Source organism: Saccopteryx leptura, chromosome 9 (genome assembly GCF_036850995.1).
Source record: "Saccopteryx leptura isolate mSacLep1 chromosome 9, mSacLep1_pri_phased_curated, whole genome shotgun sequence".
Classification (NCBI taxonomy): domain Eukaryota; kingdom Metazoa; phylum Chordata; class Mammalia; order Chiroptera; family Emballonuridae; genus Saccopteryx; species Saccopteryx leptura.
In genome coordinates, this window is record NC_089511.1 from 64,031,108 (window position 1) to 64,049,112 (window position 18,005).

The 18,005-nt window shown below is 38.6% G+C and overlaps 1 protein-coding gene across 1 annotated transcript in view; it reads left to right on the forward strand.

Moving 5' to 3' along the window:
• Positions 1-3,529: 3,529 nt before the first annotated feature.
• REEP3 (receptor accessory protein 3) overlaps positions 3,530-18,005 on the forward strand; it is a 117,263-nt gene continuing 102,787 nt past the window's right edge. Inside the window, exon 1 of the mRNA XM_066348779.1 lies at positions 3,530-3,767. Coding sequence (XP_066204876.1) covers positions 3,736-3,767 — 32 coding nt within the window. The 5' untranslated portion in view covers positions 3,530-3,735. The remainder of the gene's footprint in view (positions 3,768-18,005) is intronic.

The following is an 18,005-nucleotide window of genomic DNA, read 5'->3' on the forward strand; positions in this document are numbered from 1 at the left end:
ACACAAAGATTAGATACACTGACTACTAAAATCTAAGCACTTTCCATGACAGATTCTGCATCAGGTGAAGTTACTCTTAATTTAGACCAACAATAACCATATCACACTTGATGTTCCCCCCCTCCATAAAATATTTTCTAACTTCTGCTTTGTCACCCTAAAATGAAATTAATAATATTCTTACAGACAACTTCAAACAAATCTATATATCCTAAATAAAATATAAATGGAGGAGGAAAATGAAAATAACTTATAACAGTATGTATTTCAATATTAATCCTGAAACAAAACTGGAGGAGATATAAATGTAATTAGTAGCTACATGTGACGGCTACAAATAAATGCAGTTGTTGTGATACAATTTTCCAAAACTGTCAATAACTCTTGGTCAATTGTGAAGAAAACAAATCTTCCTTTCACACATCAGTTGCATGCAGAAATAAACAATGCAAAATTCAGTCTCAGTTAAAACCATAAGAGTATATAAAATGGAGGTTCTAGGTTCAAATAATTACAAATAGTACACAAATGTCAGGCAGGAAATCCCTAACCCATGGAGGACATTATGACATTCTTTGTTCAGGACAGCCCACAAGCTGCAAAAAAGTATAGCATTCCTGGACCTTACCCATCAATTGCTAGTGGTTAGCCCCTGTCATGCCACTCAAAAAACAAACACAATAGAGACCAGAAAATAAAACAAATTAAAATGGGCAAAAAAAACTTTAAAAAAAGGCTTCCTAACTTCCCCCTAGAGGGCACTCTCTATTTGGACCCACAGTGTTAGACAGAATTCAATCATCACAGTATAATTTAAAGAATGCTTAGAAAGCATGGACTCGAGTTGCAGTTCTGTTACCTATGAACTATGTGGTCACTGGCAATGAGCTATCTAAACCTGTTCCCAGTGTATCGAAAGGGAATAAACACTACCTAGGCTTCTGGGGTAAGAGGCTGACTCAACAACATAACAACATGGGTGTGAGAGAGCATTTGGTTTCCAACACAATGTGAAGAGGCTCTTCCAGACTGAGAGCAGCGAAAAGTAACATGAATGTGGAGGATGCTGAAAATGTAATAAGCATACAAAATGAAATTTTAACAAGCAGCATCCTAGGGACATTTAAAAGAGCAGCAGAAGTTCTACATATCTCAACTACCCCTGAAGGCATTACTGTATTACAGTGCAGTGAAATAATTAATATTCAGGATGACCCCCAAATTAAGAAGACAAGAAAGACTCACATCTTTAAGAGGCCTCCACTGTATATGGCTGAAATTTTGCAGTTGTAATACTCCAGAAAATGACTATCTAATATTATTCAAACTTTTATTGGGCAATTACCATATTCTAGGTAACGGGAAAATACAAAATACCTAATATACCATACCCATCTCAAACATTTTACTGCACAGTAGATCAGACACCAGTAAAACATAACCATAATATAAAACAGACTGACACAAACATTAAATAAAAATTCAAGTACTAAATTATGGAAATCTAGAAAAAATTATGAATAATTCTGAGGAAAATCAAGGCCATCCTTATGGCGTAGAACACTGGAACAAACACGGATTCTGATATAGAATGGGGAACAAATCATCAAAAGAAAAAAATTTATTATAGGCAAAGTTACTGAGCATGAAAATACAACTTGGCTCAGTCAAGAGAGGTAGAAAAAAAGTAGATTGGTAGTGGGGCAGACACTAAAAATTAAGGCTGCAAAAACACTTCAGGCCTAACCAGGCGGTGGCGCAGTGGATAGAGTGTCAGACTGGGATGTAAAGAACCCAGGTTCGAAACCCCAAAGTTGCCAGCTTGAGCGCAGGCTCATCTAGTTTGAGCAAAGCTCACCAGCTTGGACCCAAGGTCACTGGCTCCAGCAAGGGGTTACTTGGTCTGCTGAAGGCCCACGGTCAAGGCACATATGAGAAAGCAATCAACGAACAACTAAGGTATCGTAATGAAAAACTAATGATTGATGCTTCTCATCTCTCTTTGTTCCTGTCTTTCTGTCCCTATCTGGCTCTCTGTCTCTGTAAAAAAAAAAAAAACAAAAAAAAAAACGTTTCAGACCTGTTCATGAAGGGATTTGAATGCCATTCAAATGAGTTTTACTGTGCAAGAGTTTTCCAAAAAACTGGTGCTTATGTGGCACACTTAATCCCCCAAAATGCTGAATGGCCAAAAATAAGAACAAATGCAAATTTTCATCAACAAGACCCCTAAAATTAAAATACATTTTTTAAGTGAAAGGAGTGGAGACAGTGAGACAGACTTCCTAAAGAGTAGAAAACAGCTTCTGAATTCATTTCTTAAACAAAGTATTACTGAATCTATTATACCTGGGAACTTAAAAGAACTCAGGATAATCTTAATCTTATGTGTGTTCCTGATTTTCTTCCAAGCAAGTCTGAGAACTTCCTGAACATGTTGGTTAGCATTGCCTCATGTCACCTCTAAAAGTCAAGAGGTAGGCTACAGTATTATTAGGTTTTTTACTATGGGGAAACTGAGAATAAATTACAGTACAGTCACAAATAAGCTATTACATTTTCTTGGACTTTATAATTAAAGACTCGAGGCCCACATATCATCCATTCTTCATACCATATGAATACTAGAATTACCTATCTTCTTAACAGGAAAAAAAGAGAGCGAGCAAGCGAGCAAAAGAGAGAGAGAGAGAGAGAGACTAAACTTTTAATCGTTCTGTCAATTTGGTACTGCCAGCAAAAAGATTTAAAATTCTACCTCCTGAATTATGCTATCCGCAAAAACTGTAAAGTATAACCAGTAATCCAAACTCACAAAAAATGGCAAGTTGGATAGGTTAGGAATCCTAGGCCCAGTTTTGAGTATCTGGCAGGCTCAAATATGTACAGTATCTGTAAAACAGGCTTTGCTGATGCTGTGATGGAAAGGTGCCCTAAGAGGCCCAGAACTGCGTTTTCAATACTACATCTACTGCTTGCTGCAAACAGGAAACCCAAAGCTTTCTCCCTCTGCCCCTCCCTGCATTGCACCACGAACCACCGCGAGAATCCTGGGAGGCCATAAGGCCTCTGCAAGTATCCTCTTGACATTTCCCTTAAAATGCGGTACTTAAAGGATGCCCAGCGCGCCGGGCCGCAGTGAAGTGAGGGCACCCGATGTGGCTACACACATCTCAAAATCTTGCTTCTCCAGAATAAACGGCCTGGTCCAGGTGATTCGATCTGACCTAAGAGTTACTATTTTGTTTTTCACACACGCATAGACAACTACCGTCAGGTCCCCTTCCTCGGCCTCCCGCCACAACCCCCTTCGCGCCGGGTGGACGTCCCAAGGACTTGAGAAGAAGGAAGAGAGGGGTGAAGCGTAGGGTCCGGACCGCGAGAGCGTCCCGCCAGGGCCAGGGTCCCGCCCGCCCAGACCCGGGAGCCCCGCGATCCAGAGCCGGCCTCCGCCAACGCGCCGCCGCCGCCGCCTATCAGCGGAGCGCAGGGGCGGGGCCGGCTGGCTCCGCGACGGACCGGCCGGCGGGCGGAGACGGGAAGGGACGGGCGGGGGACCTGCCGCCTCGCAACTCCGGCCGCCGCGCGCGCACACACCGGGCCCGGCTCCCGAGGGCACCAGCGCGGCCCCGGGAAGCGCAAGGAGCCGGCGAGCGCGCGGCCTGCGGTTGGCGGCCTGGTCCGCCCTGCTCGGCGCCCACCCGCCTTGGAGGTGGGGTCCACGCCTCGGGGAAGATGGTGTCCTGGATGATCTCCCGAGCCGTGGTGTAAGTGCCGCTCTCGGCTCACCGTAGCCCACGCGAGGCCCCAGGGAGGTGTGGGGAAGGCCCGGGCCTAGTCGGGGGTGGGCTGGCCCGGCGTCGGGCCTGCCCGGGGGTGGGGGACCCTCGGCCTTCTCACCCTAGTCCGCGTCGCTGCGAGGCTCCCTGCGGCGGGCGAGGGTCCCGCGGCTGCGGTCCGGCTGCGTGCGGCTCAGCGGCCCTGCTCCCGCGGCGCTGGGCGAGCAGACGCGCAGGGCAGGCGGTGCGCGCTCCCCGCTCCCTCTCCCCGCGCTGCGCGGCACCGCCCTGCGGGCCCGGGAGGAGCGTGCCTTGCGGCGGCGCCCTGCGCAGGCTCCGCAGACGCTGAGCGCGGCGGCGCCGCGATCCTCCGGGGACGCAGCGACGGCACTGAATCTTTGTATCCCGCGGCCGGTGCGTTGCGGTGTCTCTCTCCCCGGCCGATTGCCTTTCGGTCACGTGTGGTAGGAGGAGAGATTTGTCTAGAAACCCTCCACCGCTCCCAGCTCAGATCCCTGGGAAGGGTCCCAGTTGCCCCGTGATTTACAGTTTACCGAGAAAGGAGTTCAATGTTGAAGAACACCACCTGCCCGCTCTCCCAGATTCCCGACTTTGGTGATTTGGACGGAAATATTTGCTAAGTGATTGAGAGGCTGCAGGTGCCTTTGGTCTTTGTTCAAATTGTCGGTTCATTTCATGTGTTCTTACCAACAAGTACTACAAATCCATAAAGGAAATTACTTGAGTTGTGTATACCCTATAAAGGGATTTGACTACAATTTAAACTGTTTACCTCCCATCCTTTCCACCCCACTTCTTTAAAAAAAAAAAGCCACAAACAATGGCATAGTTAGAGCCTGAGACCGCTGGATTCATTATTCATGATATCCGTAGGAGTAATATTATCTCAGGATCTTTCTGATCTTGAGGCTGCTGGCTTCTCTGATTAGCTTTAGAATGGGGGTGAGGAGGTAGGGGGACATTACCAGATACTTAATTTTGTTTCTAACTAGGGAGAAAGCTAAATTTTCTGTGAATTTTGGGTTTATTTTGTTTGGAATTGAATTAATAGATTAGCAGCGGTTTCGGGCAGATTTGCAATAGCATTAAGTTTTTGTCACTTGAATGTTGCAATGCAGTTTGTCCTTCACTGGTACAGTTTCTAGTTTTAAAATTTCAGAGCTTCCTGTGTTCATCTTAAGAAATAAAAGCATACCACAGATGTTCTCAGGTGGTTTTTCAATTTTGGGGGGGTCTCTAAGTGTCATTTACATGAATGGTTTTCAATCTTTTTACACTTGGGGACTGGTGAAAACAAAATTATTTCGGGGACTGATAAGACAGAAATCATACTGAGCTTAAGTGAATTAGACCAAAATCATTGTGTGTATAATCTTCATATCACATCAGGGTGGTTAACCCCTTCTTGGACCCTTCTGGCAGACCAGTCTGCAGGATGGGGTTGAAAAACATTGATTTACATAATACAGGCATACTTTTTTTTACCTAGTAGATGTCTATCAAGTGTTGTGTCTGCACCTAGAAAATCAAGTGCCCCATTAAGAAACTGTACTTTTTTTTTTAACTCTCTGGGTTTGACTACTAGTTCTTTAACTGATAAAAAAAAAAATGTGAGACAATTTATTTCATTTGTGTAACTCAAATCATATTTTTGGTTTTTGTCATTGACTATGATTTTTTTCTAGGTGCTCCCAATAACACAATAACACAGAATTATCTTAATGTAACTGCCAGTTTAGGTACACTGTACCTGCAGTACAGATCCAAATGTCAGGTCTTTTAAGAATTACACCCTTATACCCTGTCTGGATAGCTCAGTTGGTTAGGACATCGTTCCAAAGTGCAGAGGTTGCCGGTTCAATCCCTGGTAAGGGCACATACAAGAAAAGATCACTGTCTCTCTCCTCTCTCTCGTTCTCTCTCTAAAATCAATAAAACATTTAAAAATAAATTACACCCTTTGCTATTGGGGTTAGACAAAGGAGGGATTATATCTGCTTAGAGAATCAGAAAAAGAGATTACATTTGAGATGGACCTTGAAAGACAGACTGAATTTAGACAACCAAAGATGGGAAAGAAAAGGATTCCAGATAAAGGCATCACTATGAGCCAAAGCACAGAGGAGGGAAAGCCCAGATTAGTTACAAAGGACTTGAGGGACTTGGGAGAGAGAAAACTGGAAATCTAGGTAGCCTGAGTTTTGTTTTCAAGGAATTTCAGGAAGAGCTGATAGATTGTATTAGGAAATAATGGAAGATTCTGTCCCTTGTTGTATGAGGTGGTTGTACTTGCAGAAACACCGAAGACTTAGAGGGCTCCCTAACTGAAGAGAAGAGTCTCTAGCTTGTGATGCTAAAGGCTATAGAATACAAGCTGTGAAGCAAAAAAAGGGGGGGGGGGCAAAAAATGTGAGAGAGGGAAGGTCATGGAAATGTATTTATCAAGTGTCAGGAAATGTACTTAATGTGCCATTGAACCATTAGCATGTTAGAAAGGGCACTTGTCAGGTAACAGAAGCATCATCATATTGTGCTTCTTTGCTTCTCAGTTTCTCTATGTCTATGCGCTGAATGTTTTCTGTTCCTTTGATTCTATTATGAGGACACAAAAGATCAATCTCAGGATCTATCCGAACTTGTAAACCTTTTTTATACCAGGAGATAGAATCCACTGGAACAGCCAGCTATTCCTGAGCCTAAAGAAAATTCAGACAGTTCTTTCAACATGAACCTCTGGTGGCACAAGAAACACACCAAACCTTTTAACCAGAGGTCCCTGTGTGCATGAGCACTTTCTCCCAGACCTTTTGGCAGACCATTGCCAGGAAGAGCACTGGCTTTAGAATCACCTATTTAGTAGTTGTGTGGTCCTAGGAAACATACTACACCAATCTGAGCTTCAGTGTTTTTTTATAATATTTACCTCCTTAAAAATGTTAGATTCAATTAGTTTACCTAAAACATACCAAATGAGGTACTTTGATTTTGTTTTACATTTAAAACATAATATATAGATTTCTTTTAATGGAAAGGTAAGAAGATCTAGAAAGAAATATCATTGGACTATAATTGTGAAACCTGGAATTTACTAGAGTTGGTTATATTAACCAGCTGAATGCCTGCATCAGTCTCTTACTGATTATAGACCTCAGTTTCTGTCTCCATAAAGGATCTGATCTGGTAATCTCCAAACTCTTTTGCACAGCTCTATCATTCTGTGGTAGTATGAGAGGATTTTTCATTCAAATCAACTTTTTAACTTTACAGGCAAGATTCAAAGGTTAGTTGGCGATTATTAAGGTTATAATAACCTGACATTACCAAATAACATTACATTCATACATGATGTAATGTTACCTTTTGAAACATGATTTATAGAGTTTGTAGGAAATTCTACTTTTCTAATTTTTTTTAATTTGTGTATATAATATAGCATCATGGTTAAGATCAGGACTAAAGACAGATTGCCTGAATTAAAATATCAGCTCTACTATTTATTGGCTATAACATACCCCTAGAACTAAATGCAGTTGTATACATAATGTCCATACTCCAGCTTCCTGTTATAGTAGATATTCAATAAATATTAGTACTTATTATCAGAAAAAGGAAGAATATTCTCTGCAACATTCCTAGCAAACTGAATGTTTAAATTATTTTCAATTAGCATTTGTTTTTCAATCTCTGTATTAAGAGGCAGTTGTAATTAGAGTAGGGTAAAAAAGTTATCTACTATTTTTTTTATTATACCATAAGCATTTTCTGTGTTGCTCTGAAATCTTCTATTTGATCAGGCCAGTGTTCATTAATTTTCTTTTTAGATAACTTCTAATATTTTATTATAACCCTCTGAGTAGTATGAACGTTCATGTACATCCTCGTGCCTCCTGACCATTCAGAGTACAATTGTACATGAGCAATGGGAAACATTAAAAAAGGCAAATGTATGTTCTTCTTGTTTCCATAAATTGGTTATCAAACAGACATGATTTTAAGTTAATAAAACTATAACTGGAACTAATTTCATTTTTTGAAAAACAACTCACTCCGTGGGTCAGTGACCATGAAAAATATTCACTACTCAAAGGGATAAGTCATGCCTCAATGTAATTATAACGCTAAAATGTACATCATTTATGCATACCTTTTTTTTACACATTACCTTAAGATAAATACCCAAGAAGTATATCTGAGTCAAAGGTTACGAACACTTTTTAAAAAAATTTTTTTACTTATTTATTCATTTTTAGAGAGAGAGAGAAAGAGGAGAGAGAGAGAGAGAGAGAGGGAAAGGGGGGAGGAGCAAGAAGCATCAACTCCCATATATGCCCTGACCGGGCTAGCCCAGAGTTTTGAACTAGTGACCTCAGCATTCCAGGTTGAAGCTTTACCCACTGCACCACCACAGATCAGGCCTATGAACACTTTTTGACAATTGATATGAATTGCCAAATTGCTTTCCAAAAGGACATTAATATTTTACATTGTCACCAATAATGTATGAGTAGTATCTTCATCACAGTGTAGCCAGATTTGGGGGGGAGGGGTGATTTTTTTATACTTTCCTAATAAGTGTAATGGATCTCATTGTTTTCTTTTGCATTTGAGTTATTAGCAAGGTTAATATTTGTCCTAATATTTATCAATTATATCTCCCATGGTGCAAATAGTCTATATGTACTTCACACATTTCTCTCGATTACTTGATAATTTACTTGTTGGATCACCTTACATAATAAAGAAATTAACCTTAAGTCATATGTGATGCAAATATGTTTTCCAATCTAATTAGACTTCTCTTCAGATATTTTTTTAGTTGTATAGAGATTTACTCTTAATACATTTCAACATGTTTATTTTTTACTTTGTGATTTTTCACTTCTAAATATAAACTATTAATTACTCCATATATTTGATAAGTACTACAGTGCTTTCTCATAGAATTGGATGAATTTAGAGATTTCCTTTTTCATACATCATTATTTCCCTTTTTACATTAGTATCGATTTTTATTTTTGTTTTATGATTTTATTATCTGGCAGTACCAGTAAAACCTCAGTCCTCTTTCTTTAATTGATTCTTTTCAATTATATTTAATGGGTGCCTTTAGAGTCTAAATTACATACCTTAAAAACCATACTCCAGCAATTTCCCCCCTTACTTCAGCATCATCTGTTTTTTTCTCTGCCAGATCTTTCTTGTCAGCATTCAAACATGCTATTTCTCCCATCTTAAAAAAACAAAAACTTATCCTATTATACATTCCATCTCTTTACACCATTTCTGACCCATCTTTAAAGCAAAAGCTCACAAAAGAACAGTTTATAAACTCTCCACCTCCTTTTTCACAGGTCACTCTCAATGCATACCATTGAGCAGGGGTCCCCAAACTATGGCCCCCCTGAGGCCATTTATCCGGCCTCCGCCGCACTTCCGGAAAGGGCACCTCTTTTATTGGTGGTCAGCGAGAGAGCACAGGATGCATCCTGTGTGCTGTATGTGGTGGCGCCACAAAGCGCAGCGATGCGGGACGCAGGCGTCAGGGCTCCGGAAGCGTGTCATATCACTTGTTACAGCTAGCATTGACAAATATGGAACCAGACACTGACCATCCATTAGCCAAAAGCAGGCCCATAGTTTCCATTGAAATACTGGTCAGTTTGTTGATTTAAATTTACCTGTTCTTTATTTTAAATATTGTATTTGTTCCTGTTTTGTTTTTTTACTTTAAAATAAGATATGTGCAGTGTGCATAGGGATTTGTTCATAGTTTTTTTTATAGTCCGGCCCTCCAACGGTCTGAGGGACAGTGAACTGACCCCCTGTGTAAAAAGTTTGGGGACCCCTGCCATTGAGGCTTGGCCCCCAACCGCTTCATTGAAATTGCCCTTCGCTAGGTCAGCAGTGACCTCCACATGGCCAAACTGGTCCTCATCTGACTTAGCAGCTTCTGATACAGCTGCTTATTCTCTCCTTGAAGCACTTTGCCTGGCCTTTTTTTCCTTCATAACTCACAGGCTACTACTCCCTTCTCCATTTCCCTTGCCACATTCCCCCGACCGATGCCCAACTTCTTAAGAGTTGGTTAGTCCAGGTCTCAGTGCTTCGATTTTTTTTCTATCTACACTCCTATGCGAACTCTTATTACTTTACACCTCCAATCCAGACCTCAGCTGAATTCATGATCCTATATATTTTCAACTGCCTATTTACTTAGAACTTTTGCCTACTGGCTTCAACTCTACTTGGAAGCATCTGACAGTCATCTTGAACTTAAGATATCCAAAACTGAGCTCCTCAGTTATTTTCCCCATCAGGCTCTTCCTGCGGCCTGCCTCTCTGCTCAGTTAATTACAACTGAGTCCTTCCAATAGCTCGGGTCAAAACCCTTGGAATTATCTGATTCCTCTTTTTATCTCATTCCCTGTCCTACAGTAAATCTGTTGACTTCACCTTCAAAGTGTTCCCAGGATAGACCCACTTCTCACCACCTTTACTTACATTACTATAATCAAAGCCAGAACATCTCTTAATAGTGTCATATTACTGTCATATTAGTGTCCTACTTCTACCCTTTGTTTGTGTGTGTCTGTTAAGAGTGTGATAGAATTAAAGAAAAACATCTTGAGTAATTTTTAAATCTTTTTGGAAGTTTGAGAGCAGTCACAATTTATAAGTGATATAATTAATTCTTCCTTTATATGTGCTTTAAGTATTTTTAAATAACTGAAATCTCACTGATGGCTAAAGTATTTTTCAGTTAGGTTAAGGTACATTTTATCCTTATTTACCAGTTTTAATGAAATCCTTTATGCAAATATTTATATCTTAAATGTTCATGAGTTGTATCTAAGAATAGTGTGCTTACTGAAATTGCTGTTAGACAATGAGAAATAAGGTAGATAGGAGAAAGGATGTTTTCAAAGAAACGGAATAAGTTAAAATCTTAAAAATAAAATAACATGTGTTATGAATGTGCTACAAGAGGGCATCTTTTCTGTCTTCCTTCACTAAGACAGAAGACACACCCTAAACTATTGGGTCTTGTTATCATTGCACAGGCCAGAACGTCCAACAAGACTCCTTTATTAGCCTTCTTTTCAGAAACAACTTGCTTTTGTTCACTTTTTGTTATTGCTGCTATTTTAACTATTTCTTTTTTCTACTGGATTTTTGAACCCTTTTAAGATGGAGAATTTTATATTGTTTCCTTTAGTATAGATTTATATTCAAGTAAATGGTATATTACACTAATAATAGCATAAATGGATAATTCAGATATCTTAAATATGATAGTACTGTTTCAATTGTCATATGGAAAAAGATTACTGCTGAATCTGTTAAGAAAACATGAACTTATTTTTATGTTATTGATTATAAATTTGTATTAAACTTCCCCTTTCATACATTTTTGAGGTTAAATGAAAGGTTAAAGATACAAATTTTTCTGTTATAAATGTCTTTATGTGTACAAAACTATTTTTTTAAGCAAGCGACAGATAGAAAGGGAAAGGGATAAGAAGCATGAACTCATAATTATGTCACTTTAGTTGTTCACTGATTGCTTCTCATAGGGGCCTTGACCCAGAGGGCTCCAGCCAAGCCAGTGACCCCTTGCTTAAAGCAGCGACATTGGGCTTCAAGCCAATGACCCCTCACTCAAGCCAGTGACCTTTGGCTTTTGAACCTGAGTCCTCAGCATCCCAGATCTATGCTCCATCACTAGTCAGGCCACAAAACTATCTTTTAAGGGTTTAAGTATACCTGTTACTAACGTAAATTTACCAGCTGCGGTCATGTTAAATTTATAAATTTGATATGAAACTTATAAATGTTATAATTTTTTATTAAATTTATAAATTTTATATAAATTTATAAATGTTAAATTTATGAAGGCCACTATGACTGAAAATTAAGACAGATATACTCATGAAGATACTGTGAACAGAGAAAACAGTAACAGTTGGGATGGAATTATTGAACTGTGGCTAAAGATTATTTTAAGTTAAGAGCTGACTAGCTAATATTAGTATTATAGAGCCATTTATAATAGTATTCAAAGTATTTTTAATTTAATTTGAAGATTCTTTATGTCAGGGTTTCTTAATGTAGCACTATTGATATTTTGGACTGGATAATTCTTTCTTGGGGGTGAGGGAGGGACTATTCTGTGCACTGTAGGATGTTTAACAGCATCTCTTTACTTGAAAAATGCCAGCGGCACCCCCGCCCCTAGTTACAACAGTCAGGAATATTTCCAGATATTGCTGTATGTCACCTAGTGTGCAGAATTGCACTTAGCACCTAGTGGTTGAAAATCACTGTGCTAAGTGAAAAGGGAAGAAAAAATATATATGGGAGGGAATGATCCTGAATCTGTGCTCTTCAGTATGGTAGCCACCAGTGACATGTGGCTATTTAAATGTATATTAGGTAAATATAAAATTAACTTCCTCAGTCACACTAGCCACATTTCAAGTTCAGTAGTCATTCTAGTTTAGTGGTTAGGTTATTGGACAGTGCAGAAATAGAACATTTCCATCACTGAAGAAAGTGCTGTCGGAGCGATCACTTACAAAATATACAGTGTGTCCGTAAAGTCATGGTGCACTTTTGACCAGTCACAGGAAAGCAACAAAAGACGATAGAAATGTGAAATTTGCACCAAATAAAAGGAAAACCCTCCCAGTTTCTGTAGGATGATGTGACAGCATGTGTGCATGCACAGATGATGACGTAACCTTGTATACAGCGGAGCAGCCCACGGCCATGCTAGTCGAAATGTGGACGGTACAGAGGAAAGTTCAGTGTGTTCTTGGCTCACTAAATTCGAATCCGTGACCAAAGTGCAACGTAAATATCAGCATGTTTATAATGAAGCACCACCACATAGGAATAACATTACTCAGTGGGATAAGCAGTTGAAGGAAACCAGCAGTTTGGTGGAGAAACCCCATTCTGGTAGGCCATCAGTCAGTGACAAGTCTGTAGAGGCTATACGGGATAGCTACCTAAGGAACCCTAAAAAATCTGTGCATGAGCCCGCATCGAACTGCACTGAATAGGTATGAAACTGGGAGAGTTTTCCTTTTATTTGGTGCAGATTTCACATTTCTATCGTCTTTTGTTGCTTTCCTGTGACCGGTCAAAAGTGCACCATGACTTTACGGACACACTGTACAATGTGCTCAGTGTCTCCATCAGAAAATGGCTTAGTTGTTTACTGTTTGCTCCTTCTGTATACTTTATGGCAGAAATTATAGGCTATATTGGTACTTGGAAATTCATGAGTCTCAAAATATCTCTTGCTTAAAAATTATGTAAAATACTGTTTCTGTCAATCTGTCTAATTTTTTAGATAAAATTAATTTCTATTTTATTATTTACAGAGAATTTCCCATAATTGATGACAATTATTGATTCCCTACACTTTGAAAATAATTTTTATAAGCACATATTCTGCACATCAGCCCTTATAGTTTTTATTTTCTGAATTTATAAATGAAATGTGATTTACAGGTTATAATTTCCTAGTCCTGGAAGTTAAGATATTAAAATTTGAATACATAGCAAGGTTACCAGTATATTGCTTTCCTTGCTATTAGCAGTGTCGTCAACTCTACAGAACAACTACCAAGGAGACCGTGAAAGTGAAACTCATAGGAAAAGTCTAAACGTAATAGGTTTGTACTGGCCAATGATTCAAAACATAATTTCAAGATATATTTAAATATATTATTGCTAGAGCATTAATATTTTCCAGTAATGATATGTTCATTTTAGAAAAGAATTATTCTCACCCATAAATAAAACCAAACATTCTGCTTCAGAAAATTTCCTTAACCTTTGATCATGTCACATATCTGAAAAATGTATTAGTTTGCTGATATAACAAAGTACCACAGACTGGGTGGCTTAAGCTACATTTCTAGAGGCTAGAAGTCCAAGGTGAATATGTTGGCGGGGTTGGTTCTTTTTGAGGACTGTGAGAAAGAATGTGTTCCATGTGTCTCTGCTGGTGGTTTGCTGGCCACCCGTGCATTACTTGGCCTATAGATGCATCACCCTTATGTCTGACTTCTTACACATGGAATTCTCCCTTTCTGTTTGTGTCCAAATTTCCCATTTTTATAGGACACAAGTTGCATTGAATTAAGCCCCCCCCCCACCCCCAATTACCTCATTTTTACTGGATTACCTCTGTAAAGATCTTATTTCCAAATAAGATCACATTCTGAGGTAGTAGAGATTAGGGCTTTAACATATCTCCCTCCCAACATGTCTTTTTTGGGCAGACACAATCCAACCCATAACAATCTCTTTTACATATCCTGAGGAAAACTAATAGATTCCAAGGAATGGCTTTAGGGATTAAATTAGAAAATGAGAAAAAAGACTAACAAAATAGCTGTCAATATAATTTGAATTATCAAGTGGGGAGAGGGGCACAGATTTTTCCATTGTGGTGAAATGAACGACTGAGCAATAGGTAGATGTTATAGGGAAGACAACTTTATTCAGTAGATACTGGAAAACTTTCTAACACCTAGAGGTGTTCAACAATGAGACAGACAACCTCATGAGAGCAGTGTGTTTTCTGTCACTGAAGGAATGAAAGGGAGAGTAGAACCCTAGGTGAGGATCTTGACATTTATTGCTTGTATGCTTCCTATGGAGAAGCATAGATAAATTACTGTGAATATGTTGTATTTAATAAGACAGATATTTAAATAAGTAAATACATTAACCTTGCATGATGTAAATATCAGCAATAATTAATAAATGACATTATTTGATGTTTCATAAAAACCTCTCTTTCATCATCAAACTTTAATCACTAATCTTAGGACTCAAAATTTGTAATACAATTTCACCAAAACTGTAAAGTAGATAACCTGACTTACTATTTTCCTTGTTTAACATTTAAGGCCTATAGGAACAATGAGCAGTAGACATTCCTGAGTGTTGACTTAAAGAAAGGAAAGATATAGGAATAGAAGAAAACAAACTTGGTGATATTTGCCTAATGGGTATCATTATTGCCTTGTTTGGTTCTTCATTGCTTTGTGCCTGTGGTCTTGTTTTCTGTTGGAGGCACCAACCAATTTCACTATAACTAAAATCAGTAAAACATAGGTGGAAAACCATGTTAAGAGTAATATGTATGATGAAAAAACACCTTGATTATCTTGAATGACTGACAAGTATAAAGGAAATGCTGAAAATGATATAATCTCTAACCTAAAAATAATGGCCTAGATACATATTAAATATGTGATAAGAGGAACTGTGTTAGGAAGCAAAACATTTAGTTTCTTCCTTTGAAAAATTCATTTCTGTTCCCCCACATCAAAGTGTGTCATCACTGCCTCTTGTCCTCTCTTATGTTTTCTATACTTTTTTGTCTAGTTTTACTCTTTTTTTCTTTACTTCAGTAAAGGCCAGAAGAGAATGGTATAGTCTGTCATGTGCAGGGATACAATAATTCAAAAGGTTATAAATATAATCTGTAGTTTCCAATAGAGAAGAAGGAGGCTAAAGAGGTATAAAAGACCTCTTTATCAATAAGACAATGGCAAAGAACAAGGAAGGAAGATTTCCTTATTATATCTCAAGATTTATTATAATGTTGTAGTAATTAAGACAATGTAGTATTAGTGCAGTGCTTGACAATAGATTTAATAGAACACAATTAAGAATAAAGGGGGCAGTAAGTGGGGAACAAATGGACAAAAGTGGTGGTAGAAGTGGGTTCATATATATCAGTCATGACAATAAATGTAAAAAGATTACATTCTTCTGTTAAGAGACTAACACTGAAAATAAAAACTAATGAAAGTTATATATCATGATTGAGAGATCAAAGATCTTACTAAATATATTAATACATAATTTGTATTAATAGATTAATATTAGTTGATGATTATCAGTTCTTCCCAAATAGATCTATTAATTCAGTGGAATTCCAACAAGATTTTTGTTGTTTTGGCTGTCAAAGAACCTGAAAGGCTATCTGTAGTTCATAGGAAAGAGCAAAAGCTCAGAAATCAATAAGACAGTGGCAAAGAGCAAGGAAAGAAGATTTCCTTATTATATCTCAAGATTTATTATAATGTTGTAGTAATTAATTAAGACAATGTAGTATTAGTGCAGTGCTTGACAATAGATTTAATAGAACACAATCTAGAATCCAGAAAATAGTCTGGGTATATATGGAAATCTGATATGACAGAAGTAGTATTCAGAACCAGTGCAAAGGATGGGTAATTTAATAAATAGTGTTCTCAACACTTGGTTATCTCTCAGACAATAAAGAATGAAATTACATCCTTACTTCACAGCAAGCTCAAAAATAAACAGTAAGTGGATTACCTGCCTATGTGTGAAAATGAAAACGTGTAAACTTTGAGAAGAAAATATAGAACATCATTATGATTATGATTGGGTAGGGAAGAATTTTTCAGACCCTGCAATAAATCACAGAGCAAATGATTGATAAATTTAGTCTAAAGTACATCTAATGCTCATTCTGTATCAAGAATTATTCTAAGCACTTTTATTTTTTATTTTTTGTGACAGAGAGAGGGACGGATAGGGACAGACAGACAGAAAGGGAGAGAGATGAGAAGCATCAATTGTTTTGTAGTGCCTTAGTTGTTCATTGATTGCTTTCTCATATGTGCCTTGACCGGGGGGCTACAGCAGAGCGAGTGACCCCTTGCTCAAGCCAGCGACCTTGGGCTCATGCTTGTGAGCCTTGCTCAAACCAGGTGAGCCCATGCTCAAGCCGGTGGCCTCGGAGTTTCAAACCTGCGTCTTCTGCATCCCAGTCTGATGCTCTATCCACTGCGCCAGTTTGCCTGGTCAGGCTAAGCACTTTTAAACTAATTTGTTTGTATCTCACAACAGCCCTAATAATACAGGTTCTGCTGTTATCCCATTTGCCATTGAGAAACACAAAGCTTAGAGATCTGAAATAACTTTCCCAGCCAAGATAGTCACACAACTTACTAAATAGCAGAACTGTCAGTCTAGCTGTAGAACCAGACCAATATGTTATAACCCTGTGTTATAATTTATACTTATTTTTTACATTTTAAATTAGCTTTATTAAGATAGAATTTATACACAATCATTTTAATGAGTTTTGTCAAATGTATACACTCAGATATCAGTCACCACTCCTACCAGGGTTTACTTTACGTTCTCAACAGTGGTAGTTAAATATCCGTTTCTACCACATTCACCATCTCTGACAATAATTTTATCTTTGCTGATCTATATGAAAATACCTAATTATTTTAAATATCACTTTCAAGCTATAAAATTAAAAAAAAAACTATTTAGAAACTCATATTGCTTTTATTCTCTATTCCTCAGTAGAAGGGGAGTAGAGATTGGGCAGGAGGGTGTGTGGAGGAAGCCGGCACTGGAACTGTTGCCCAATGAGGGTAAGAAGTACAGACAGTTTTGTGACATATATAACTAACAATGTAAGATACGCAGAAGATAAAAAATTCTTTAAACTCAATTTAAAAATAATACTCGGAAGAAAAATGGTCAGATGAACCAGACATCTCCTAGACAAGGAAACCAATGCAAACGACATACACAAAACTCAGTATGATGTTTCCAGGAAAATGTAAATTAAGACTACATTGAAATTCTATTTCACACCTTCTAGATTTCAAAAATTTTAAAGTCTGTAAATACCAAATGTTGATAAGTATGTGTAGAGCAACAGGGTCTTTCTTTTTTATGCCTGTAGGAGAATAAGATGCTACAACTGCTTTAGAAAACAATTTAGCTCTGACTTATAGTTGTTCATTTTTCTTACACTTAATAATCCAGCAGTTTCACGACTAGGTAGAATTAGGCACAGGCACCAGGAGACATTTGCATGGTATTTATAGGAAAGCTGGTTTGTTTGTTTTTTGCTTTTGTTGTTTTGGGGTTTTTTTGTGTGTGTTTTTTTTTTGTTTGTTTTGTTTTTTAGTGAGAGGATGGGAGGCAGAAACAGACTCCCACATGCACCCTGACCGGGATCCACCTGGCAAACCCAATAGGGGGTGATGCTCTGCCCATGTGGGGCCCTTGTTCTGTTACAACCAGAGCCATTTTTTTAGTGCCTGAGGTGGAGGCCATGAAGTCCTCAGCACCCTGGGCCAACTCACTCCAATCCAGCCATGGCTGCAGGAGGGGAGG